This window comes from Antrostomus carolinensis, unplaced genomic scaffold (genome assembly GCF_000700745.2).
Source record: "Antrostomus carolinensis isolate BGI_N321 unplaced genomic scaffold, ASM70074v2 scaffold5537, whole genome shotgun sequence".
In the NCBI taxonomy this organism is placed as follows: Eukaryota; Metazoa; Chordata; class Aves; order Caprimulgiformes; family Caprimulgidae; genus Antrostomus; species Antrostomus carolinensis.
The window spans coordinates 70,420-97,403 of NW_010327912.1; the positions used below are offsets into that span (position 1 = coordinate 70,420).

Genomic DNA, 26,984 nt, shown 5'->3' on the forward strand with positions numbered 1-26,984 from the left:
GTATCTCGTTCTCCCTAAGAGTTAAGGAACTCTTGTTATCAAGCTTAGAGTCTAGGGAGCTTTTATATCCATCCAACGTTTTAATATTTAACAATTTTTAAGACCAAACTGTACATTTTTTAATTTTACCTTGTTCGTATAACAGGTTCAATTTAAATTACATTAAATTCTTGGTTTGATCCTCAAACTCACATGAGTGTATGTTAGGACTAAGTTAAAATACATAAGAGCACCTCTTGTGATCTTTTGAGTAAGGTGAACTCTTCCTGACATGGTCAAATTACATCATGTCAAACTCATGATCATGTCACATTACAATTATAAAATATTTATTTCATAAATACATTATATATTTATGTATTAAAGTAGTGTGCAAAATAATAATAAAAAAGTCTTTATAAGAATGTATTTTAAAAGTGATTGAATAGTCTTAAACACAACTGACTCCCTGCTGTAAGGAAATATTACGAATTTTTCCCTCTTTCATATGCCTTCAACAATTCATGTGGGAGGCATTTGGGACTAACCCTTGTTCACAAGAGGCCAATGGATTGAGCAAAACAGTAGTTTGAATTTATGATGTTTACTTACACATGCAGAAGAAAGCAGCTCAAAAGCTTTAGATTTTACTGTCATAAATGGAAAGAAAATAAAATATATAATGGAATTTACTTACACATTAGTGGTAAAAATCCCATAGATCAATTCCAATTCTGGCAGGAAGAAAGTGCTCTGTAGTTCATTATAGTAAAATGGAATTTCTCCAGGACGAGAGCAGTTCAGTCGAGCTTTCATGAAGGTAGTCCAGGTGTCCTCCAACACAAACTTGCCACCAATATCATTTTTGCATACCCGAGCAGCACGAGAGAAGACAGTTTTCCCACAGTCATGTTCCACTGCATTCTCCCGGAAGAAGAAGTAGGTAAAGTTCCCAATGTCATAAGATGACACAAAATTTGGCTCTGCAAATAACAGAAGATTATTTATTGCCTTCTTGTGATAAATGCACTTATATTAATATGGAAATTGGATTTATCTTTATGCATTGGATCTAGAAAAACACATCTTTTATTATACTGGCCCCATGCCATCTGAGCAGGCCAGCTCATGTCCAGCCAGGATTATGAGCTACATGAACATGGCTAGAAAGACTCTGCCCTGGGTATCTACTGCATCTGATTGTGCTAAGCAGCCCTAGACTGTTCACTGTATTCTATTGTCAAAAGCATCACTGAGTTTTTCTTCTCCACATATCGGCATAGAGTACTCTTACAATGCAATTGCTTTATCTGTTGTGTTAACTCTGTTTCTGTTTTGCCACCATGCCATTTCTCCAGATTAGCAGAATAACAGATGGTAACCAAGTGTGACAAAGAACGTGCTCAGAGGCTGTAATGAAAAGAGAGAGAACTCTATACAAGAGTACTTGATGGTAAGATAACTTCTAAGAAACAAGCAAAATTTTTGTTTTCATTCCCAAATTTTATTCTAAAGTGGAAAAACAAAGAAACAAACAAAACTATTTTTAAAACATCTATTGTGAGGAAGCACTCTAAGGCAATTTAACAGATGAACATTGTACTGAAAAAAAGCTTCTGTAATTGAATCTAAGGATTTTGCAGGAACATCTCAAATCTGTCAAAACTTTTGAACACTCTAAGGAAATTTAACAGATGAACATTGTACTGAAAAAAGCTGCTGTAATTGAATCTAAGGATTTTCAGGAACATCTCAAATCTGTCAAAACTTTTGAGGGGAACTAGGAATGCAAGCAAGCTGGCATGTGCACACAGCAGTCCAAACTCTGTCAGACAACTTTTCTCTGAAGATGGCCCAGCTCCCTGCTCTTATGGTCTCTTGTGCTGCTTCCCTCTCTATCTACTGTGCTGAGGGTCTCCAGGGCAGGTTTTTTGTCAGCAATGGTCACACCAGCATCCTAGGATATTTGACACTGAGCAGAAATGGTAGCTCTCTCATTCCTCCCTGTAACTTTCACTCATTATCGTATTAAGCACTTCCTTGAGATTAGTCTGCAACAAACCACATTTTCCCTCACACTCAGGTCTGCACAGGTGTTTCGCTGGAAGACAGCAACCAAACACTTCTGAAGAAAACTTGTTGGTATCCTGAGCTCTCATAAATTACATAGCACCAGTGCATTTGTGACCTTGAAAAAATAAGCAAAATAAAGTAGTTTGACAGGTCTTTCGATAGCAATAAAGGTAAATCTGGACTGACAATATACAAAGAGCTAAACTATTAAAAAAAAAAAAAAAGCAAAATAAAGTAGTTTGACAGGCCTTTTGATAGCAATAAAGGTAAATTTGGACTGACAATATACAAAGAGCTAAACTATTAGTAATGCTTTCCCTATTAGAACTTCATATCTTCATTCCACATGTGTGTAAAACTTCAATTGCAATACAGATTTTGCTTCAAAGGCTTCAAAAACCTTTAAACTTCATTATTAGAGTTTACAGATTTGTAGAAATAATTCTTAGTTACTCATGACCTCTCATTCTTTAAATATAATATGTAATACTGTTGCACATTTACATACTAAACACTGAGATTGGAGAAGACTGAAAAAAATGCTTCCTTCTTAACTATGTTAATCTTTTTTTTCCTCTAAAAATGTATATCTTTGCTGAATACATAACAGGGTAGAATGATATAGAAGATTTAATTACAGGTATTAATGCTAAGATGACAAAAAAATATGTGGCTAAAAATCACAAAATTGTATACTATCACATTCTACAAAGGTAAAAAAATTTGTCAGGCATCAAATATTAAACATATATCCAGGTATATTTGCATGCAAGGTTTTTTTCTTATTATAAAGCCCAATTATGTTTCACTCATTCTCAATACACATGAATGTTTTCAGTTTTATGGAACAAACTTGTGTTTATTTAACTAAACCATACTAGATGCAAAATCTTTTTAGAAATACCAGGCTAGTTAAAAAAAAAAAAAGGACCCACTGTCCCTCATTATCCAACTTCAATTTATATTCATACCACACCTAGTCATTATTTCTCTTAATCTGTAACATACTTTCTTCCCTCACTCTACGAAATATCCTTTCACAGTGTTCTTACATTCATGAAAGGAACTACTGTCTGTGAAGGAAAGAAAAAGCATTCACTAGTCTGAGTGTAACTTGAGCTACTTATCCACCACACTAAGGTTAGGTCTTACTTAAAGCAATATCCACTAAAGGTAGACATTAAGAAAAATGATCCACCTGAAATAGCATGAAAAAGTAAAATATTCCAAATATGTGTTTGACTTTTTATCAGTTATAAACCTACTTGCTCTTTGAAATTATCTCAAAAATATCTTGACTGATATAAAAATATTCTACTTATTGTGCAAATACTCAACTTCAATTTGATCCACCCACAAAAACATCCTGCACAAACCATTAAATACAAAGGCCCTGTCTTGCAATGAGGCCTGATGATGCTTCCTCTCGCTGGAGGTGAGATAAAAAAAGATATAAAAAGGTCTCTACATTGGCACAATAGGATCTCACTCCAGAGCCAAAAACACTACTGGAAGCACTCAAAGTGTGAAGAATAATGAATTACAAATAAAATCTTCACAAACTGTAAGAATAAAAATCATATTAAATTAATTCAGGATGGTTTTAGAGTTCTTGAAAAATCCATATCAATCTTTTAAGAAACAATATTTTAAAGTTGCACTGATAATCATAATACATGTATAAATAAAAACTAGTACTCATATTTCATGGATTCAAAACTGAGAAACAATATATACATCTGCAAACACCTATGCATATACTTCACTGATTATGAACTGATGAAAACATGACCTGCTGTTGAAACTTGTGAAAACTGTTTTCATTTGCATGAAATGTAATAACTTTAGAGCTACCTCAGAGAATTCTGTTGATATAGGAGGATTATCATGGCAGATTTTATTTATTTCTTTTTCTCTTTGGGAAAAGTGAACTGAATCACTTCACAGTTTCAAAGGAAAAAGGAGGTTCCCACCTAGGAAAAAAATATTTCATATGTTTCAAAATATTGTGCTGTGAACTGCTATTTGTTGACATGGAGGCCTTCCCATAAAAGTTTTTAATGCATCAAATGAAGTGACTCTCTTGTTTCCTGCCGAATTTGCAAATAGTTCTGGAATGGTAAACACACCTCATTTGTGAATTACTAGATCACCACAAGTCCAAGGATTCTGGTATGTGACAGGATACAGCTAGTATGGAACAATATGAGAACGTCAACCTGTAATAATGTCACGAGTATTGTAGGTTTTTAGATATTCAATTTATGCAGGTGTCAGGCTGACTAAACTTTCCCAAATTAAATGGAAGCAATGGAATCAGGAAAGCAAGAAAACGAGTTTGTCAATGTGACATGACAAACATCTCCAGCGTACAACATGGAGCAGTGCTACATAGATATACAAGCCCATGCACTGAAAGAACTAGGGGATTAGTTATTGCTGCCTCTGGGCAACCACACTGTAGTGTGCTATTTCTGAACTTCGCTTACTCAGCACAAAGCCTAGGAATCTCTACAGCTTCCTTCATAAAGCAGCATGACTGCCCTGCAAGGACATTTCCTCACAGACTCTTCTAAGTTATTGCAAAAAAGATGACTGAACCATATGAAGTCAAGATAGTGCTTAAATCTGAAATAATCTAATTGTTTTTCTAAAGGTTGGAGACAAACCTACATTTTCTGGGGAGCACAGTCTCTGTTCTTAATAAGAAGGCACTTATTAGGAAGAGATAATGCTTCCCTCTAGATAATTCTCCCTTTCCACCTGCCCAGTGAACTTGGAGACCAAACAGACCAAGTTCATACTCAGCCGCATGTTAAGGTTGACTGACAGTGCTGACTGCTCCTGCAGGGACTGGCTGCAGCTCTGCCACACAGCACATGCTGATGCTGCAGCCCAGAGAACGGCATTCTTGTAGTGTGAAAGCAACAGTACACTGCATGTCCTGGGAGGTGGCATCAGGACAGACCAAGGGATTCAGGAGTGCAAAGTTTACTGGGAATGGGATGGGGCACTCTGGAGGGCAGAAGGAGCCAAATGGTGCAGCTCCACCTCTACTGCCTCTTGCTAATGGTGTATAAAGTAAACTTCTGCTTTGGCAGGGGGATTCGACTAGATGATCTTTTGAGGTCCCTTCCAATCCCCAACATTCTGTGATTCTCCCTGAGTCATACTCAGGTTTTCGCTGGAAAAGCAGCAATTGGAGTCATTCAAAACAAGGCTGGGGAGCAAGCCAACAATTAAGCAATATGGATGACCACGGATGATGTGCGTAAGCTTACTTCCTGGACCTCTTTTATTCAGTGGTATAGATGTAATCTGAGTGGGTAAAAGGATGAGAGGAACTTTAAAGAAACTTTCTCTGGGAAGAGCAATGGGTAACAGGTGCCTGAGAGAGCTCTGTGAAAGCATCTGAGGCTATCCTGACCTCTTCTCACTTCCTGAGCTTTGGAGCAAGAAAGCTGGCATGTGTTCTTTGCTCTTTAAAACTCCACATCCTTTGAAGTAGACTAATATGACTTCATTTACCTAGTTAGTGGATGCTACTCTTTTGAGTGAACCAAATGACAGGGAACTGTGTGTCTTTCTGTTTAGAGTTAACAGCAATTAACCTTAAGGATTATAAGGTCCAAAGCCTACTCGGAGCAAGAAAGAGCTGTGATTTCCACTGACTGTCCCTATAAGAAATGACCACTCACATCTCAAGTGCAATGCCTTCAAAGACCCAGTCAAAAATTAAATTATCCCCAAAAATGTGAAAAGACAGCTAAAAATAGAAGTTTGTCAGATGTAGACACAGATTAGATTATATATATACACAAAATAAGACATATACATAGATATAGGCATATATAATATATACAAAATCTGAGCAGCCTAGATACTGACCTAATTAAATTCTAGGAAGATACCTTTGAGGCTTTTTTTTAATAAGGTTCAACCTCCAGCATGAAATGCTCTCCAAAAGGGAAGCTTAAAATAATTGAAAGAATTTAAGCTCCAAATGTGCCAGTCTATTTTTCTCTTTCACCTTACTGACACAATTAATGAAATCCATTTCCTGTTTGTATTTTGCCATCCCCATATATTCATTTAGTGTAGCCCACTGCAGCTGCTGGAAAACAGTACAGATCTTGCATTAGTCTGATCAAGGCATCAGTGCTCATGAATGTTTAAGGTCAAATCTTAATTATCGAGTAAAATTTTCCTACAGTGTTAAACATCTTAAAAGTAATATATAACTTGTAGTCATCACAGTTATATCCATCCTCAGGAGCTGAACTGTAAAATATTAAGTCCTAGTATAAAACTGGCAGAAATCATTGTTTGTTAATAGCTATTTTTTCTTCTGTACTTCATAATTATCTAGGATGCATGCTTAAAATGCTAGTCTGTCATAATATACCTGGCTACCAGTCTATTTTGACTACTGTTTCTTCTGCAGTGCCTCAGCTCTCCATGATTTCTTTTACATTCTTTTCCTTTTGCTAAATAGAAGATTTTATGGGTATGAAAGAAAAAGAACTGCAAAATACACAAAAACTGTGCATGCCAGACATTTTTTCCAATCTTCTCTTATATTGCTGATAGATTTTATAATACAATCCAGATTAATCATAAAAGTGGATGCACTCTTTAGATATTACATTTTACTGATGTACTCTAATAAATTCTGAAATGCAATTATTTCTTTCCTGAAAAACGGTTTTCAAATATGATACTACAAAATTCCTTGGTTTATTGCTTGTTGTTTATTTCAAATAAATCTCCTTCATTTTTAAGGTAAAGTGTTCTTACACGGCATAATATTTTGCAATTTATTATATCATTTTACTGATGCAGTTTTGCCAGTGACAAACTTAGTGACAGAAACCATTCGCTACTCTGATCTCACACCTACTCGAGTCTTTGAAAGTCCCATCTGGAGTTCAGTGGATTTTGCATCACCTATACTCACCGACAGACACCCTGCATAGCAGTATATTGGGAGAGGGACAAGGACCTTAATTCACTCAGAACCTCTAGATGTTTGGGCCACAGGAATCTACCAAATGATGCAGAAGTTTGGCTGGTTACTTAAAACTCTGAATCCAGAATTCCGCATACACAAGAGCAAATAAAGCTAACTTACTTTAAGCAGATTTTTGCCAATCAGCAGGTATGGTATGGAAAGAAAACACAACTATGATGGCTTAACCATTTCTCTCCAAATATTTGAACTGCCCTTTTTTTTTTTTTTCCTCTGACCTAGTTTTGCAGGAAGGGCTATAAAAGGGCTTTCCCTGCAGACGTGATCCTCTTTTCTTTCTCATTTTTCTTTTTTTTTTTTTTTCCATAACAGAAAGGAAACTATAGTTCACTTTCATAATTATCCCCCTTCCCTTTCACCTTAAGGCTTGTTATGTCTATTATTGAAATTCTATCTCTGCCTCCAGTACTTCTGTCCTCCTCTTTTATTTGGTGAATGCTGTTTTGTGTGTTCATGTTACTCAAAATTCACCCCTTTTTCTACCTTCCCCTGGCTGAGACGTATTTCAGTTCTAACCTCTTTCATTCTCTCTAGCTTACTGTGCATTATAGTTTTCTGCCGCATTAATGAGGCTGATGCTCCTGTCACACCTCTATGCAGCTGGGCACAGATCATCTGCTTGCAGGGGTGCTTTTCTTCTTTCCTCGTTCAGCCTCTCCAATTGGCACCTGACATGAGTGGGATAGATGAGAGACAAAAGAACAGGCTCTGTCCTCAGCAGCCTCCTAGTCTTTTCATAAATTGCTGTTTTACCTCCAGCAGGTAAGAAGAAAAAAAATCACACCTTCATAGGAAATGCTGTATGTCTCTACCATCTGGGTCCTGCACTTGAGTCACAGCAGCCTCGCGGCTGGAAAGTTGCCCAGCGGAAAAGGACCTGGGGGTGTTTGTCAATAGCCAGCTGAATACAAGTGAGTAGTGTGCACAGGTGGCCAACAGCATCCTGGCCTGTATCAGAAATAGTGCAGTTAGCAGGACTAGGGAAGTCACTGTCCTCCTGTACTCAGCACTGGTGAGGCCACACCTGGTGTGTTCAGTTTTGGGTCCCTCACTACAAGGAGATGGAGGTGCTGGAGCGTGTGCAAAGAAGGGCAGTGAAGCTGCTGAAGGGTCTAGAGAACAAGTCCTATGAGGAGCAGCTGAGGGAAGTGGGGTTGTTCAGCCTGGAGAAAAGGAGGCTGAGGGGAGACCTTATCACTCTCTACAACTAACTGAAAGGGGGGTGCAGTGAGGTGGGTGTCGATCTCTCCTCCCAACTAGCAAACAATGGGACAAGAAAAAACAGTCTCAAGGTGTGCCAGCAAAAGTTAGATTGGGTATTAGGAAAAATTCCTTCACCCAAAGGGTTGTCAAGCATTGGAACAGGCTGCCCAGGGAAGTGGTTGAGTTACCACCCCTGAAGTCAGTTATAAGATGTGTAGATGTGGTGCTCAGGGACATGGTTTAGAGATGGACTTGGCAGAAACGTTGGACTGCTGAAAAAGTTTATAAGTCTAAGCAGTGGAGCCTTTTCCTCAACAACCTGGACCCACTGCAGTTTATGGACTACAAATACAACTATTCCATTTACCTCTATCCTCTAGAGCAAACGATAATGAATCCTGCCCCTGCTGCACTTTGCAGATCAACTCTAAAGCAAAGTCTAATTAGAAGCACATTATAACACTCAACTCTGGATATGATTTAAACTCTGTGCTGCGCTGAGAGCTTAAAGAGACTCAAATAAACAGCATGCCAGCTGTAAATCAAGGTGGTTTGTTGTTGTTTTTTTTTTTTTTCTTAATAAAAGACTTTATTTATTGCTATCATTTAATAATGTCCAAAGCAGACTGCTAAGGCAGACTATTCTTTATATAAAATAATACAAAGGTAATTTAAAAATATTCTGGTAACATGCTGCCCTTTACTGACCTGAGCAGTTTGGTGAAGCTCAAGGTCTTGCTGATTGCTTTAGTCAGGAGAGGAAATTAATGGAAGAGCTGTCCACTTTAGACATAATCCTCAATGTGTGCTGTATTGCCTCAAACTGTTTCTCTCAAGTACAGAAGTACTTGAACACAGAATCAGCAAGAAAGAGAAAGGAGGGTAGGCAGCAGAACAACACGCCTTAAAGAATAAACTACTGGTAAGCAGCTTTTCTACCTTTGTCATTTGTGCATATATATAAATATATATATATATATATTCACTTTCTAACTTCAAGCATTACTTTTTTCTGTACATGAGAAAAGAGAAGGCCAAAACATGACATCATCAGAGGGAGGGGTGGATTCTGCTTCATGTTTTCAGGTTTACTATCCTGCAGCCAGCTGGGCTGTTGGATGGGAAGAGCACTGGTTTGCAGCAGTTGTTAACTTGTCTGGGTGATCACATTCCTCTTGATTGACAATAGTGACAGTTACAGAGTACTGACAGGTTTAGCAAGAAAGGTGAGAATAACACAAGGTCTGTGTCTTCACTATCAGCTGATTAATTCTTTGTGAGCAACCCAGCCTGTAGAACTGTTGAACTATGGTGAATACTCAGGTTGCACCACGAAGGTAGTCTGGTCCTTCAACGGCATCTCCTCATGGGGATGAGCAGAATGTCTGCATGGTGATGACTGTGGTCAAAAATCTGCTCACTGCATTTGGGCCAGCTGCATTTAATGTTGTCTATGGGAGCACCAGGAAGAAGGAAATAGCCTCCATAAGCAAAGCATTAATTTCTTTTGGTAGAAAGGAGGGAAGTTCTGAGGTAAAAAAAACTGTAACTGGCAATCTTATACAGAGTTAATCAAGAGCTGAATAGATCATTACTCTTAATGTTAAAAGAAAGCAAGTTCACAAACTGCCTCCAAGGTGCTTCTTTCCTCCATCACTGAAGAAGACATGACTGTTTACACTCTAAAATTTCCAAAATAGGAAAAACTTTCAGGACGTGGGCAGATATCTGTAACATGGGGCCAACTGTTCTGTCTGTCATTAAAAACTGCCAAGCAGACAAAATTCAGGGAGTCAAGTCTCAAATATTGTCAGCAGGTTGTCTAGTGAGTAAACAAACATCATATTCAGAGATCCTCTAAGATGGCTCCACAATAACCAGCTCAAGGCAACAACAGAATTTCTGTGTTAGCAGTGTTGCTGTGTTGTCCATCTACATTTTTGGATTAGTGCTTGCTGATGATCTTTGTGCTTCACATACCAGGGGGTCATTGGACTTTCCTTTTTCCTTTCAGTTAAACTCTCACAGTATATTCTTGTAGCTTACTTTTACACATATACTGAATCATCTATATTTTTAACCAAGCCATCCCAACTCTTCATCACCCCAGATAACTGAGTGTTGAGTACATCAAGAAAATGGTAGTTCATTTCAGAAATGAAAGTTCACTGACTTCTCCATACTCTACTAAGGTTAAGTACATGATCAGAATGATGCTTAGTAATATATGCTGAAAATAACTGTTAACTTACCTATTCAGCTGATGTAGATTGCTTCCAGACCTATCAAGCCCCCAGTAGAAGGCAGAACATGGTAATAAATACAGGACTCTGGCTGAACCAGAATGAATAGGGAAGCTTAGGTCATCAACTTAAATTTATCTTATTTGTAATATCTGTGGTTCCAGAAGCTGAAATCACAGCACGGTAACATGGAATCTTACCCCAGCCACATGACACATCAGCTTCATTTTCTCCTCCCACACTGTGTGTCATGGTTCCTGTGATTACAGACCTTCTGACAGTTAAGATTAGGAACAAGGGTTGTTCTGTGATGAAGATTCAGAGTTTCCCATGTCAAGGTCCTTCACCACAAGTGAACACTGACAGCAGACTGTCTAAACATATGGGCATGTCCCTTTGGCCTGACTGACAGCACTGAAAATCCCTGAATGCACTAAGTGTGCTAGCCATTAAAATCAACAATGTCTACTGCATAGCAGTAACACACAAAGAAAGATAATTGGCTGTGTTTTAGAGTACTGCCATCGCCCCCAGAGATGGTTCGAATTGGTCCAACACGATTTGCAAAGTAGAAAATCTAAGTGAGAAAAAACATCGCAACTCTGAGGGAAACATGGATATAAAATAAAAACTTACTTTAAATTGGAACCATTCCCATGCACACCTAAAACACGGCTGAATCACAGTAACTGTCAGCTACTGCTGCTGAACAGATATTGACTAGGATGCTTCCATTCCAGTTGATGCCTTACTTTTCTTGCAGGATTATCTGCGTTACCTTCTCACTGAAAGCAGCAAAATCTTCACTTCCATCCAAGCACCAAAAAACTAATGCAGTTTCTTGCCACTGAGTTACATACGAGCAGGCAAATTGACATAAAAGTAGATGAATTCCCAACTCAAGCAGATGAATCTCCAACTCTTAGCTACCCCAGAAGACATTTCTCCTCCCTTTCACGTAGGTAACCAAGCTGCTTCCAGCCTTTTATTGGATTTGCTTGAACTGGTTCCAATTACAAAACGCATCTTGTTCTTCCTCTCCACAGATAAAAGTCACGCTTTCCTAGCAACCTAACTCCAAACAGTTTTGAGGCAGAAGAATAAGCTCTAACAGGGAATGTATAGATGCAGCTGAAGTTTTAAATAGACAAAATGTAAATACAGTGAATCTGATTAATTAGATGAATCTAGGGGCGAACTGCAGTGTGCCCTTTGGCATAAAACACATCCTGCTAAACTGAAAATTCAGTGTGAAGAATTTTTTCCCTTTGACAGAAGAACCCAGGTGTGACACAGCAATTAGTTCCAATACCATGGCTGTGTGGACAAAAGGTGCCTGAACAGTGTTATCTATATGACTTCATTTTCCCTCTTACATTTCTTTTGCAGTGCTAGAATTCTGTTATGTGCCATGCAGTTTGGTTTTGTTTTGTTAATTAATATTCTAAAATTGGCTAACCTTCAGAGAAGGTCACAAATTTCTCCAAGCTACCACTGATGGCTTCTTTGTACAAGGAAAATACACCAAGTAAATACAGAAAATTCAGCATTCAGATTCTATGAGAACTGAAATATTCAAAATAAAGTCTGTCACTTGCAGCTGACCTTATGTTCTGAAGCTGTAAGGATTTACATTTGTACTTAATTTCAAACATGAGAATAATCCCATCATAACATGAAATGCACTGTGGGAATAATGACTGTTGTGTCACATAGCATGAGTTATGAAAATATGTTTTCATTCTGATGAGACAAGCATGGGCAAATTATAATACACATAATTTCACATTTTACATTAAATAATAATTTTCATTTTAGACTAATCTGGTTCTTTTTGTAATACATAAAATGGCAACTGTCCCTGTTACATCTCAAGGAATACCTGTTTACAGTTTCCCCCAGCTGGACATCCTCATCAGATGATTAACATCCATGACACAGGAGTCACTGCTACAACATTTTTTTATTATATGTTTTGCAGACTAGTCCTGATCCTTTTGCTATAATAAGTATAAAAAACATCAGTCTGCCATCTAAGAAGATTGAAAGCACAACTTTTTGTGCTTGTCAAGGCTGGGACCTGCAGGGAAAGCCAAGAGAATTCAGTCCATTCTAAACTGTTTATTTTCTGTCTTAGGTTTTTGAAAGACCCAACAAAAGAATGCTCAAGCAAGCTACTGCTCTTGGCTGACTCAGCTGTTGCATGTAAGCACGCCTGAGAGATACAACACAGCTCATCCCTATGCCTGCAAACATGATGTAAAATATTATATAAGCGAACATCTACAAATTTCAACTCTATTAATTAAATGCCATAATACTTATACTAGTAAAATAAAAAAAATGTATTATGCAAAATAATTTTAGTATGAGGTAAATAATACTCAAAAAACATTCAGATTCTCAGAATGGAATTTCAAGACCATGAATATGGAGAACATGGGTTAAAAAAAGATGAGTCTCATGGTACATCAGCACTCACCATTCAGCCATTTGGAGTTGTACTGGGCAGTGCGGAGAGGAGGAAGGGCCCCCAAACTGCGATAAATAGCAGGATCCCTTCCTGGAAAATCCATGGCTGTAGCAGCATATAATTCCCCACTGGAAGTGAGGAGAGCAGTGGAGTTGTGCTGAGGACTGTAAGGACAACGAGCCATGCCACTGATTTGATCATGTATTTCTGTTAAGTTACTTAACTGCAAAAGAGTGAGAACAAGGGATTAAAATAACTTGAAAATTATCATTTCAGTCAAACTGCATTAATCTGAGCAAAATCCTATCATAAACACCAGTTATCTGCTTTGGTATTGTACAAGAGTAATGAGCTGACCTTTACATCAATCAGAAACTGTCTCATATAGAAATTTTTACTGTAATGTCTGATCTCATTTCTGTCACTTTAGTAGGTAAAACACACAAGTTAATTATTAGCCACCATGCCTAAAATGTTTTATATTATAAGCAACTCAGAAATTAATTCTCTCTACATGGATTGTTATTATGAAAAAGAAAAAGAAAAAAAGATGTGATTGCCAGAATCAGCTAGGGTACTCACTGCAGCAAATGGTCAGACAATGAAAAAAAAAAATCTATTTGTTTTTTTGGTGTGTTCTAAGAAACAATCTCACATGAAAAATTAGACCAAAAAAAGAGCTTTCTAGCTCATCAGAACAATCTCTCTGATTAAGTAGCCCTAATACCTTCAGCCATAAACCACAGCGTGATGTTAATATGTTATTTGACAATAAAAGAACAACAGGTTTAAATATAACAAATGAAGAAGTTCTTTGGTGATACAGCTATTCTTTGTATTTAAACACCTGTCCCCTCCTGAAATAAATAGCCAGTTTAATCTAAACAGTGACATTTTTATTTTTATTACAACTATTATTGAACCTTAATGGACTCTCTTTTCTCTGATACACATATATCACAACCAGGGTTGTTGTTTTTTATTTTCAGAAACAGAATGACAGATCTTCTCAACCAAGTTTTCTCATTCTTGACAGTCAGAAGTCACTAATACAGGTACCCTCATCTTCTCCAGAACTACACATACACATTATGCAGCCACCCAACTACATCTTATAACTAAACCAGTTGATGCCAACCAAACCTGACAGAGTGTCAGAAGTCTTACAAATACCTAAGACTCATGAAAACTGGCATGTGGGACAAACTGAGCTGCTCATAGTTGTGCTCTCTCCCATAGCTGAGGAAAAGACTGCAAAAAGAGATCATCAGTTAGCTCTTCTCTTTGGCCTGCCACTAGAAAAAGCAGCCTTTTACACATCAGCTCATCCATCAATATGCAAATAGCCTGGACTCAACCACAGCATGCTCTGCCTTTTAATCTGCTGGCTCAGAACAGAGACTTGAGCTGGTGGGACAAAGCATTTAACTCATACCGTCCGATTGGTGCAGATAGGAGTGAATGCATTGGTTCCACAGGTAAAGAGATGGTTGCCTCCAACAAGAAGCACTCGAATGTAGTTCTGGCATTCCTCCTGCCACACAGAAAAGAAAGACTATATTCAGTGATACTTCAAAGGATAGGGGAGATTAATTACAATTTGCTTTCCATGGTTATGTGTCCATACATAAAAATTTAGGGGCAACAAGTCTTGAGTGTACCTCATGTGTTAGCAATCATGATATATACACATAGATCTCCTAGCTACAACACATGCATCCATCAGTCCTTGTGAGAAGTTCTTAACAGGATAACAACAAACCTCTTCAGTACTGAAGATTTCTTCTAAGTGTATATTTCAAAAGCTTAGCTAAACTCTGAAGTGATAGATGACAACTTAAATAATACACTGCTGTCTCAGCAGATGAGATGCTGTTTTTGAAGACAGATCAGGCCAAGGGAGTAAGTTGGGAGGAAAACATGAGAAAGAACAGGTTGTCAGTAACACAACTACCTTGAAACCAGTACAAATAAAATTCTTGAGATGTTCAGATGCAAATTTGTCATTACTAGTTTCATAATGTGCACAATATTTTATCAGAAGCATCTACGTTTCTGTTAATTTGAAGTTTCTCAAGGAATTTCATTACCTCAATACATAGCTGCTCCCCCCTGAGGAATAATTATACATGTTTTTTGCCCCATTAGGATGTATTAAGGCTTTATTATGTTAATTTCCCTCACTTCAGAAGCTAGAAACCAACAGCAATTTCTATTGTTTATTCGGATAGAAAGCCTTTTTCTGCAATACTAAAAATCTTCCAGAAATGTATGTAGGAAAGATTCAGACACTCCTCCTGCAAAAATAAATGTCATTATCTAATAAAATGAACAAAAACAACAATATGCTTGGAGAAAATAAAGTTTCCTGGAACCTTCCACTTGAATGGTCTCTAGCATTCATTCACACTTGATAGTCTCAAGTAAAGTGTTAGAAAAAACTTGTGAAAATACAGCTATGTAATTCTAACAGATACTAAGTGAAATCATGTAAGTAAAACCATGTAATAGTAATGGTGCAGAAGTCCCATTATGTGGCCTACAGTTATATTAAATATATTGCTTGTTTATCTTGATAAATAGACTCTCATTCCAGAAGACAAGAAATATAATCCTGAATAAATTGAAGAGGCACAAAATAGATTGCAAAGGAAGATGGGCAAAATACTTTCAAGATCTCAGAGAAAACTCTCAGAATTTATCTATACCTTTTCTCATACAAAATAACCCCACCCCCTACCTCATAAAATCTCAGAAAAAAACCCACTTTGAAAAAATATCCCCCAACGCTACATTTGCATTAACCTCTCATGAAAATGTAGCTTTCAGATGCTTGTCTTTGAGCCTTTAAAGTGTCAAACATCTTAGAATTAAGATTTGATTCCCATTGAGTAAAAATAAAACATCTTTATCTTGAGCTTACCAAAGCTGTCATCTTAATATTTTCTCAACCAAACAGATGCTAATATGCAATCATATAACAGAGCTGAGCAGTGCAACAGGCCTTTTAAAAAGTAATTATTTCACTTCTAGGCCATTTCACTGTTGCAGGTTTTTTTCACTATACAGCCAAAAAAAAAAAAAAAAAGAAAAAGAAAAAAAGTGGCAATGCCTCTTTTTTTGTGTGTGTGGGAAGGGTGCTGGTTCATAGAATATAACACAGTAATATATTCTTCAGGCTGTTTCCATCCTGCCCTTTGCAGCAAGCCATGGAATGTAACTGTAGGAAAAATGAGTGGGTAGTGACATTACAACCCATCCTACCTCTCATCTTCATATTCCAAAGCTCTCTGAAATTGTGCCATTGTCAAAATACTTGCACGCTTATCACTCACTCTTTCTGTTCAAAAATAATGTTAATTTTTTAAACACTGACATTCCTGGGATTCACAAGATTCTTCTCTTTAATGTTCTCAAGTCCTGTGCCAACTTCACAACAATCCATACTGCAGCAAGGCAAATAAGATATCTCATATCAAATTTTTCTTTAGTACAAAGTACAAACAAATCAAAACTGAAAGAAGAGTTGGCTATTTTCTTCATATGACAAATCCACAATAATTCAAAACAAATTTAAAGAAATTAGTCGTTAATAAAACAATCACCACCCAAAAACATATTGAAAAAGAACTCCGTCATTTGAATTGTTCAGAGTAATTTTTCTAGCTCTGGAGTCAAGCTCAGCTGATTCACTTTTTGGATATGCAAAAAGAGATATATGTTGTAGAAGTGGCACTGGTGAATGTAAAGGACTCCAAAACCAAAGTTGTTTTATTTTTAGTTTGGAGGGTGGTGGTAGTTTCAGTGGCCATCTTTTACATAGTCTTATTCTCCGTTTCATCTTGAACTCTATGCTATATACTTTCCTATTCTCCTATAAATGTATCTCTGAAAGAAAGAAATTCATTTAGTAAGTAGTTTCTACTTTTATATCAGCATACCTGAAACAAAATAGAACTATCAGAAACAATTCAGCAGCCAAGCGACTAAGTTTGTACTTAACGTTAAGACCAAGTTGACACTTCAAGGACAATTTGGCTGCATATAGTTATCCTTTTGCAGTAATGTTTCTTGTATAGCCTAACAATTTAAACACATCTGTGTTTAATTTTTCAATACTTTTATTGAAAGTTCAGATGCTAACACACACAGCTATTAGAATTTTAAATAAGCAAGGGATAACAGACTTCAATTATATATAAATATTTTTAATCTCTTTGGTATATTGTATTTTTACCATGTGTATTTATGTTTTTCCTTTAGAACAGTCCTTACCACAAATGCCAGTCTGAGTGGCCAAATTTATTCTTTTAATCATGTGTGGTGTCTTAGACTTCTAAATGCTAACACATGCTGGCCTCAAGGACATCATTTTGTCGGGCTCAATTCTGGAACCACAAGATATTTTAAGCAGCAGTTTAAATTGGTGGATAAATGTCTGAAGTCTCAGTGACAAACATCAGCCTTCAAAAGTCAAGTGTGCATTACACTGTCAAATGTGACAGATGTCCCTATATATTTTCCCCTTCAGCTCTTTTCCCTCATTGGCTCCAAAAGCATAAACCTCAGGACAACTACTGCTAACAGCTAGAGGCAAAAATTCTGTGCAGTTTCTTCTCAAGAACAACAACAACAAAAAAGATATGTGTTTAACTGACCATTATCTCAAAACTACTAGAGCTGCTTCAGGGTTCAAAGCTAGCTCTGGTTTCAAGGTACTGCTTCAGCAAACTGACTTCTAGTTTTGCTGCCTGAACTCCTTGCCCCCATGCTACTCTGTGGGCAGCAGAGCTTCAAGAGAAACCAGGATTTGAATGAATAACTTACCCACAGCCATCCTTGTAATCCTCATCTCTCCTTTGCCACAGTCTGGGCTGGCCTTGTATATTTTGTCTCCAGTCTTTCCTGTTCTTTCCCCACAGTCACATGTGTCTGCCCTGAAATCTGAAGTTGCCCTGAGAAATGTTGTAGAAATGCAACCCCCAGCAACTCTCCAGTTTGGGCTAAATCTATTCATACAACAACAAGCAAGCAAGCAGTCTTTCTGATAACAGTAACTGGAATTGTGTCTCCCAGGGAATTTCCTCTGAAGAGAAAAAAAGTCACTGTAGCAGTGGAGGGAGTGAATTCTTCCTGTTCTGATAATTCTCATTTTTTTCTAAGGGAAGGCTTTTGTTACTTGACTAGGAAGAGGAACACACCACAGATCAGGTACTTTCCTCATCTGCATGCGTAAGTCCTCCTTAAACAGAGGTTTTAGTCTTGGACATAAGGCAACAAAAGACAAACATCATTAGGCTATCCTTCCTCTGGCCCTAGATTTATCCATTTATTTTAACCTTGATCACACCAGTGAAAGCAAGAGAGGCATAAAAAGTTCAAAAAGACAGTTGTCATTCCAGCTGGGTAGATTGCCTCAGTCAGTACCTCTGCATTCTCCAGCAACTCCTAAATGAAGCTTTCAGGCCACAGAATCTGCACAGCAAAAAAAAAAAAGCCCTATAGTAACAATAAAAAAAGAACTATTTCCTCCGAAGATTACCTTTGAACATAAAGAAATATAAGGATTGTATTTCTCTTCTAGAATGTGAGGAGCAAGGCTATGGATACAAATGAACCACTAAATTTTTATCCAACTAACAACAATACTAAGAAACAATCTCAGAGGTCATTATTAAAATAGCATATATACTATTTTACAGTGACAGCATAATTTCCAATCACCAGCTTCTTCAAAAGAGTGTGGTGAGGATGCATGAAAATCTGCACATATGTACTGCACTAAGGTCCTTCTCATATGCATTTCACCACTGTTGAGTAGTTCTCTTAGCAAAATTATTTAGTAGCAACTCATGCTTCTGCATTGTTGAATTGTATGTGGATCTTACACCACAAACAGTATTGTAAATGTAATATTCAAAAGTATACTACCATTACTTTCATCCATCATGTTAGATCACAGTCACTGCACTGTGACTTTCAGACAAGTTGAATGTTATTCTACAGTTTTAAACTTGAAAAATCACTGTAAACCAGAAGCATAAACTTTTAGTTATACATTGCATTCCTACCATGATAGTTTCAACTGTATATGCACCTTGATCAATGCAAGCTGTCATATTCTATTGTCACTTGAGCATGCTCTCTTACTTCAGAGTATTGTCATCTGAAAACTAAGTATGAAGGCTTCAGGGATATATTACATGAAGAAGTATAAATCTCACAGGGCGAAATTACAACTTTCAAAATGAAACATTTGTTTATAAGTATGATGTCCCAGAGGTTCTTTCTTTTCTCTCCACAAACTGACAAGTAACACTGTAGATCAGAACACTTGTTAGATGCTATTTCTGCCATTAAAGCCTTCACACGTAACTTGAGTCACCAGTTTGTCTCCTCAAGTTAGAAATTTTTAAGTAAAATATAATCCATTTCTTTTCTCTAGCTATTAATATATTCTATATACTTAACAAATCCTGCACATTAATAGTGAGCGACCAGGAACTCTTAAATACAGGTTTCCCACACTGGAAAGGAAAAAAAGGCAAAGGAGAAGGACAAAGAAGGCAACACCACTCTTAATGCCTTTTCCCACTACTGTAAACTAATTTCTACAGTGAAAGATGTTCCTCCATAAAGACAATAATCTTCCATTTGTGAAGCTTTACAGTGCACATTCACTACAGTTTCCCCCCCCACCACACCCCACAAGTAATTCTGTCTTTTTCTCTCCTCACAGCGTAACACGGCCCTGCTTCTGAACCGAGGCTGTTCTTCCTCTTTAATCTCAAACAGAAATGGGTAAGCTAAGAGTACACTGCAACATTATTTTCCAGCACTTAGTAAAAAAAGCTGGAAATGAATTGTTTAATAGAAGAAGTTAAAAAGTCAGTGATTAGATGACTATGCAGAAAAGACTCCTCTCTCCTCCCCTTCTAGATGGTAGAAACATTTAGAATATGTTTTTGAAGCTTGGGTTTTTTGAGTTTTGCACATAAATAACATACATTGACAGGTTCTACTGAACACAGGTCCTGAAAGCAAATGTGCTCTTCTGTAGTCATTGCTCTTGATGTGTTTTCCCTTTAAGTTTTAACTCAACTAACTTTAATAATTAAACAGTATAACAATTACAGATATAGACTGCATGCATTTGTAACTGCTTTCATAATTAATTTGATAACTAGCTTCAGCTTAGGACAGCCAATAAAGAACATGGCATTCATACAGGTTCCATCTTAGCATTGCATTTACCTGTGCTGAATAAAAGAAATTGTAGTTGGCCAGATAAGGAATTGGTTGTGAATACTAACAATATATCAAGTCCTAAGTCTAAAAAGTTAGTGAATTTCATAATATTGTCTTCATTGTGCCAGTAGATATGAAATAGAAATGTTTCAGAAATTGCATCTAATACACAGGGAAACAAATCGAGGATTTTGCCTCTCATCCCACAATCCTTACATTGTTTTTTATTCCTTTGCTTATATATATCAGTGTCAGACACTTTTCCTACAAGTCTCTTCAGAAAAGGAGACTGTAAAAATGTATAAGGTAGTGATTTATACATTGAATTACACCTGCTATTAACATATAAATTTTATTAAAACAGAACAGCTGTCTCATGCTTACCTTTGATTTGCCTTTACTGTAACAGGCTCTTTTAGTAGCTTCATCACATTGCCATTCCACTGCCTGCAACCAACAGGAATTAGTTAGAAATACAGGCAACACAGAAATATAAACTTCAGAGCTACCTAAGCCCATGCTTGAGATACGTGCTTCAGGCATACTGATTATTAGCTGTGGCAGATTCTATCCATAATCACCTTACAAGCTTTTTCTCCTTAGAAATACAGTTTTGCTGCTGATGGTTTTTCAGTGTCTTAATCAGAGGTGAAGCTGGCCATCCCCATGATTCACTGTACCTACGACTACAGGAGAAATAACCACAATCACATTTGATGCTATTTAGCCACTTTGGTATGCGTCTTATTAAGTTAAGCAGTTAGGAGCACAGAGAAAGGCTGACCTTCCCTCCCCAGCAGAGTTGGGCTGCATCACCACAGCATCTGAGGTCAGCTCTGCTGAGAGACCTTGCATCATAGGAAAAAGTGCTGTTGCTGTTTTTACAGTATTTATCTCAAGCATCAAATAGAGATTTTAGTTTCTCGGTGTACAACTGCAGCACTAAAACATCCATTCAGAGAAGGGAGCAATGGGCAGAGACATACAAGACAACAGTGAAATGGAGCACTGCAAAGCAGAAACAATTTATCCTCATTTCTGAGCTGTCTCTCTACTTCAACAGATCTATGCCAACACTGTAACACCTAGTCTGCATTACTACAGCTTCGCTGCATGAGTTAATTCCAATTATTTCCATATTTAACATTCAACAGCTATGACATGAATTCTATTGTTCAGTGGAGCGGGTCATATGCTTGGTGTTTATGTGCCAATACATGTACATATTTGAATGCCTGTATATGCTGTGTAGTCAGAGTGCATTTTAAACCACTCTGCATTCCTTCACCTTGACAGTGCACATCCATGTGTTCTTTAGATAAAAATGGCACAAAACACTATACATTTTATCAAGAAGAACTGAGCTATCTAAAATAACCACTGCTGCTTAATTATTGAAACCACAGCTCTTTAATTTTTATTTACCAGGAAATAATGAAAGACTACTCATCCAGATTTAATATAGGTAATTTTTTGTACCTGTCTTTTAATGGAGACCATATTAATAGCAAGTAGACTCTATAATTAATAAAAATAATAGGGTGAAAGCCTATTTAAACAAGGAGAAAATGCTTTCAGAGTATACTATGCAAAACTTTCTGATTTGTGTTTCAACAAACCCAAGAATGTGCTTTTTTCATTTCAGGGGAAAAAAGAGACTTATAAAAACGAATGCCATTACTTCTCTTTCTCCACCTCAAACCTTATCATTTACAGTGTTTGCTTTTGGAGACAAACAACTACAGCATATTGAGCAATATATTGAAAACTTCTGGAAGAATTCACTTGTGAATGACCCTAGCATTTCTAACAAACTGTATCTAGCAGCATGAATTTTCAGGGACAAAATATCCAGCTTTCAATTGGCTCTAAGTCCATGGTAAAAGAGTATTTTGAAGGAGAAGAATGTGAAATGCAAAAATTACACAATGTCAAAAATTAAGCAAATTGAGTACATTTCTCAGGCACTGAAAGTTTTGGAAAATAAAATCAAGAGACTCTGGAGATGGGAAATTCAGAAGCCAAAAGTGGGAGTTCTTCAAGCTTTCCACAAAGTCTGAGAAAAGCCTACATCTCTGCAAGTAGGTCATGGCTGGAGAATCTGGGAACAAGCGCATAATAATGCAAGTAAAATTTAGGACATGTCAGGCAGAAACTTTATTAACTCTGATCACAGTGAGACAACATTGGAACAGCATCTCCCCCTCTGCTCCCCTGCTCTCTGCCAAGTGATCACAGAGACCCATTCTATATTCTGTTTCAAAGAAAAAGAAAGAGGTGTAGGAAAAGTAATAATTTCAATGTTAGCAAAGCCAGGTATCCATCCCTGGAGGGATGGACTCCTTAAGGAGCTTGAATCAAACAGTAAATAACATGACAATATAGAGATAGGGCTCTCGGTAGAGCCTGTAGGAGTGGCACACACAGTATTACCTTAACTCAGAAGTGGTGAGTTGGAAACAATCACAGAATGTTAGCTTTCAGTTGAATGTTCTTTTAGTTAGGATAGATGCCTTAGCTAGACCTCTCACATCTTAAATGTTAATAATTTTACCACCACATCACAGAACCACTAATATCACTCTTAGCGTAACTGAAAATAAACTTTCTCTTTCTTTGACAACACAAAATGCATAAATTTAAATAACATATTAAATACTAAAACATTATGTAGTGCTTCTGGATATCATAGTTAACAGCACATAGAACTCTACTAGAATAAACTACTGTAATTATACTTAAATACATATGCTTGCAAGGTAATCAAATGGCAGACTCTCTGAGAAAACCCTGTTCTTGACAACATATGCCAAAGGAGTAATATTGTCTGGGCAAGAAATAAGTGCAGACACACTGGTGACAAAGCTGAGTGCCATCTTTGAAATCAAGTGTACTTATAGTCCTACAGCCCTGGGTTCCACCACTGGAGGAGATGATAACAGAGCAGGCTGCAAATAAAATATAGTACAAAGGCATCTGAAGAGAGAGGAGTAGTTCAAAACTGTTGTACTTTGGTCCCTAAGGCACCCATATAGTTCAGTAATGCATACATATGTCCTATTGCTGATTAAAGGAAAAGAGCAGGTATAGACAAACACCTATATATATAGCTTTTTTTTTTTTTTCTTTTAAACTTCAGGAAATCCAAGGAAGTTTCCCACAAAATGGAAATTCGGATATTCAACACAGCCTACTGGTAATATACAGGGGGAATTCAGGTGGAAAACCCCTTAAGTTAAATGTCATTTCAATGTGGAAAAGAGAGGAGGAAAATGTGTCGTGAACTTTCAGCAAAGAAAGACAAAAGAAAATGTCCCAAAAGAATAACAATGTGGTTTTTGTCAGTAGAAGATTAAAACTTTAAAGTTTTAATTCTGAAAGACCAGACGGACACGTACGGATTGTGTTATTTTAGAAAGCAGGTGCAAAACCTGGTTTACTTAAATATGTTACTGTTATCCACTGCTTCCATTAAACTGACATATTCACGTGCTTGATATCATTTGTTAATATTTCCATGAAGTTCAGATGAGTAGTGCAAATATGATATGCATATCATGTTGGATATTTGATTCACTATGAAGGCCTACACAGCTAAAGTTTATCCTGTTAGGATTTTTTATTTCCTACATTTCTTAATAAGAAGCTACAATTTTCACATGGCAAAATACAACCTTCAGCATTCTGTGTACTGTTTTTAATTAATATTATAATTCTTCTTAAGCTGGCAACAAAATAAATCAAACCAAATTACAGACACTCAAGTTTGTTCACCCTGGGGAAAGAGGGATTTCGAATGTTAGTGCTAGAGAAAATAAGGATGGGCAGGACATCAGCTACTGCTACACATCTCCACAAAGAACATAGCTGCATAGGTTAAGGAGTAGGGTTTAAGGCAGAACATCAGCCTGTTTCTGATAGCAGGCTGACATTATTTACAGCAGCGTGGATTTTACAAATCTTGCTACAAACATGGTCTTTCAAGGCCCTCTATAAATTCAATGCCTCAGCTAAATTTGTTTCCGATTTCCCAATCTTCAGCATAACTTCATTCTAGTAGACACAAATAAATCTTAATTATGTAACAGTCACCAGTAGAGCTGTGCAAAATTATTGCAGTGAGATTTTTAGCCCTGTGAAAGTGAGTATGGTCAACTCTAAAGACTGACCTTAATAGGTACAACTTGAACTTGACCTAGCATAGCCCAATGAGGAAGTCATAGTCCACTTTTGAACATATACTGTTTTTTTCAGTTAAAAAAAAAAAAAAAACAAAACCACAAACCACAAAGCTCCATACAGATTTACATAAAATCAGACTGAATAGAAACACAGCTTTGGTGCACACTTAACTCTATAAGTTTGAACTGAAGTTTCAAACTGATGGCAGTCATCTTCTTGTAACAGCTCAATTGTAAGTAACTATATCAGTGCTTTAAACATTACTTCATTGATTCTTGTGAAGCGCTTCAATTACATGAGATTAAATCCCTCCTGGCATTTTCAAGGGGTAGTGGGAAGAGAGAAACAAATTCCTACTAGAGAAGAAACAAATTCCAACTCAGGCTACATAATGAAACTATTCTTTTCAAAATGAAGAAAAATACAGATCCAACACCCATCTATGTTAAGATAAAAATTACAGTATTAAAATTAATTATATTCTTTGGTACAAATATATTTCAGTAATTTCTCTGGATGAACAATGAGAGTCTTGCTTAAAAGTTACACTATTGTACCTTCAGCAGAAAACTAAGTAAATGCAAATAAATTAACTCCAATGGAAACTGAAACAAAATCTCGAATCTAAACTGATTTACCCAAATAGCTTAGAAGAACACCAAAAGAGAACCATGAAAAGTGTAGAAGAGTGAACAATGTTCATGTGTCCCTCCCATTTAAGAAATAACTGTCAAAGAGTTCTCTTCATGCCCAACATTCAGCAACAAAGTAAGTCCCCAGGCAAGACATCTGGAGGTCACTTCCAATCTAAATTATTCTGTGATTTTCCAGAAAAAATAACAACATACAAAAGGGGAAAAAAAATCAAACCTCTAAGTAATTAACTATAATATAGTCCCTTTCTACAAATATAACTTTAATCAGTAAATGCAGATAGGAAATTTGAAAATTGAATACAATCGAGAAAGGACTGGTCAGTTAAAATGTGTTAGGTGAGATATGTATTAGTTGTACTTACAGGTCAACAAAAAACATGTGGATTTCACCCACAGTGTAAGCTGCACACATTACTGAGTACAATCAGATCTCCTAGAATAACTAGGCTCCTATAGCTACACAGATATCTGGACAGGTACACATTCATATGTATTTTTATATATGAACTTCTTTGAAATGTAGAAACAGAATGTACTATTGCATTTCATAGAGAAAGAAGTTAATTAGTCAAGAACCAAAAAATGAACAGAACAGTATTCCAGACAGATGGTCCAGCACTTCTTAGGCAGATGGCTGTGCTAATTAGGTACTGGCAAAAATAACATCAAAGAAGATGGTTTAATTACACAATGCCAAAAATTAACAAGTACATGATATTTCCTTTTTTCTTTTTCATTATCTGTTTGCTTTCATCTCTTATATCATGTATTTAAACAATACTCTGGGGAGTTGGGGTATAATAGCAATAACCATAATAATATATGCCAACAAACATGAGTAATACTGCCTTATTGTTCACATCAGTCCAGCAATGGAATGGCTTCAAAATGTTGTGACTTGTTTGGTGAGGGTGTCTTGCAGCCTGCCTAATTAGTTCTCAATGAACATGTATGCTGGAGTCCAAAAGCTAAGTTTAAAGAGGCCATAAAGAAAGTGTCAGGATCGTAAATGCGAAGAAAGAGTTTAGCCACAGAGAAGTACACCAGCAAGACATTAGCAGCAAATTAGCAGCCACAGAGTTAGTGGTGGTTTTGATGGTTACCAGAAATTTTAAGGCATGCTTTGGTATAACGACATCCATGCTTCCAGCAAATACGTAAAGCCACTTAAGAAAGATTTATACCTCTCTATACTTCAGAGGAACCATTTTCCTTGCTTTCCAGAGTCATGACCCCTCAACCTTGCAGTCATTATTGCTGGAGCTGCCTATCTCGCCAATAAACGCTGGCAAACAGTCGAGAGCAGAGAGTGATCATACTCTGTGGGAAAAACTAGAGTAAATTATTAAAAAGGAAGTTCCCTTTAACACAGCTCTCCCTTTTGGCTCATCAAAAAAGGAAAAGCTGGTTTCTAGGGACTAAAGGCATCCTGGTTAGGCTTTCGTAGGAAGTGATAGGCCAGCAGCTTGTACAAGAAGTCCAGCACCCTGTGGAATACTTTAATAATTGGCTACAGTCACTGCAATATCTTGCCACCCATTACCACATGTAACATCCAGTTCTCCTGAGAATCACATTATGTGTGTTTTCATTTGTTCAGAACCAGCTTTTACTGTTCATCCACAGTTAGAAAATTACAGTTTCTTATAAAGCAAGCAATATGAAAAGTAGGAAAATAAACATCAAACCATGCTCAAATTTTCCCAGGTACGGAACTCAATAAGAACTGAGATCTCCTGATAAATATATATAATTTTATTCTTAAACCAAGTAATGTATGAAGCTTTATATGGCTTCAAAGAGCTAATGTCAACTTAATTTTATTTCAAATATACTATCCTGAGGTATATAAAAAAAAGGAGAGAAGTACATACACTGTCAATTCATGAGGTATTTAA

General features: G+C 36.9%; 1 protein-coding gene across 1 annotated transcript in view; it reads right to left on the minus strand.

Annotated features, from left to right (window-relative positions):
- The window catches only part of LOC104528129 (semaphorin-5A), a gene marked incomplete at its 3' end in the record, with an annotated part of 155,936 nt that overhangs the window by 55,967 nt on the left and 72,985 nt on the right, over window positions 1-26,984 (minus strand). Inside the window, exons 4-7 of the mRNA XM_010172047.1 lie at window positions 20,633-20,695; window positions 14,436-14,534; window positions 13,010-13,223; window positions 677-962 (exon numbers count right to left, since the gene is read on the minus strand). Of these exons, the coding sequence (XP_010170349.1) occupies window positions 677-962; window positions 13,010-13,223; window positions 14,436-14,534; window positions 20,633-20,695 (662 nt within the window). The remainder of the gene's footprint in view (window positions 1-676; window positions 963-13,009; window positions 13,224-14,435; window positions 14,535-20,632; window positions 20,696-26,984) is intronic.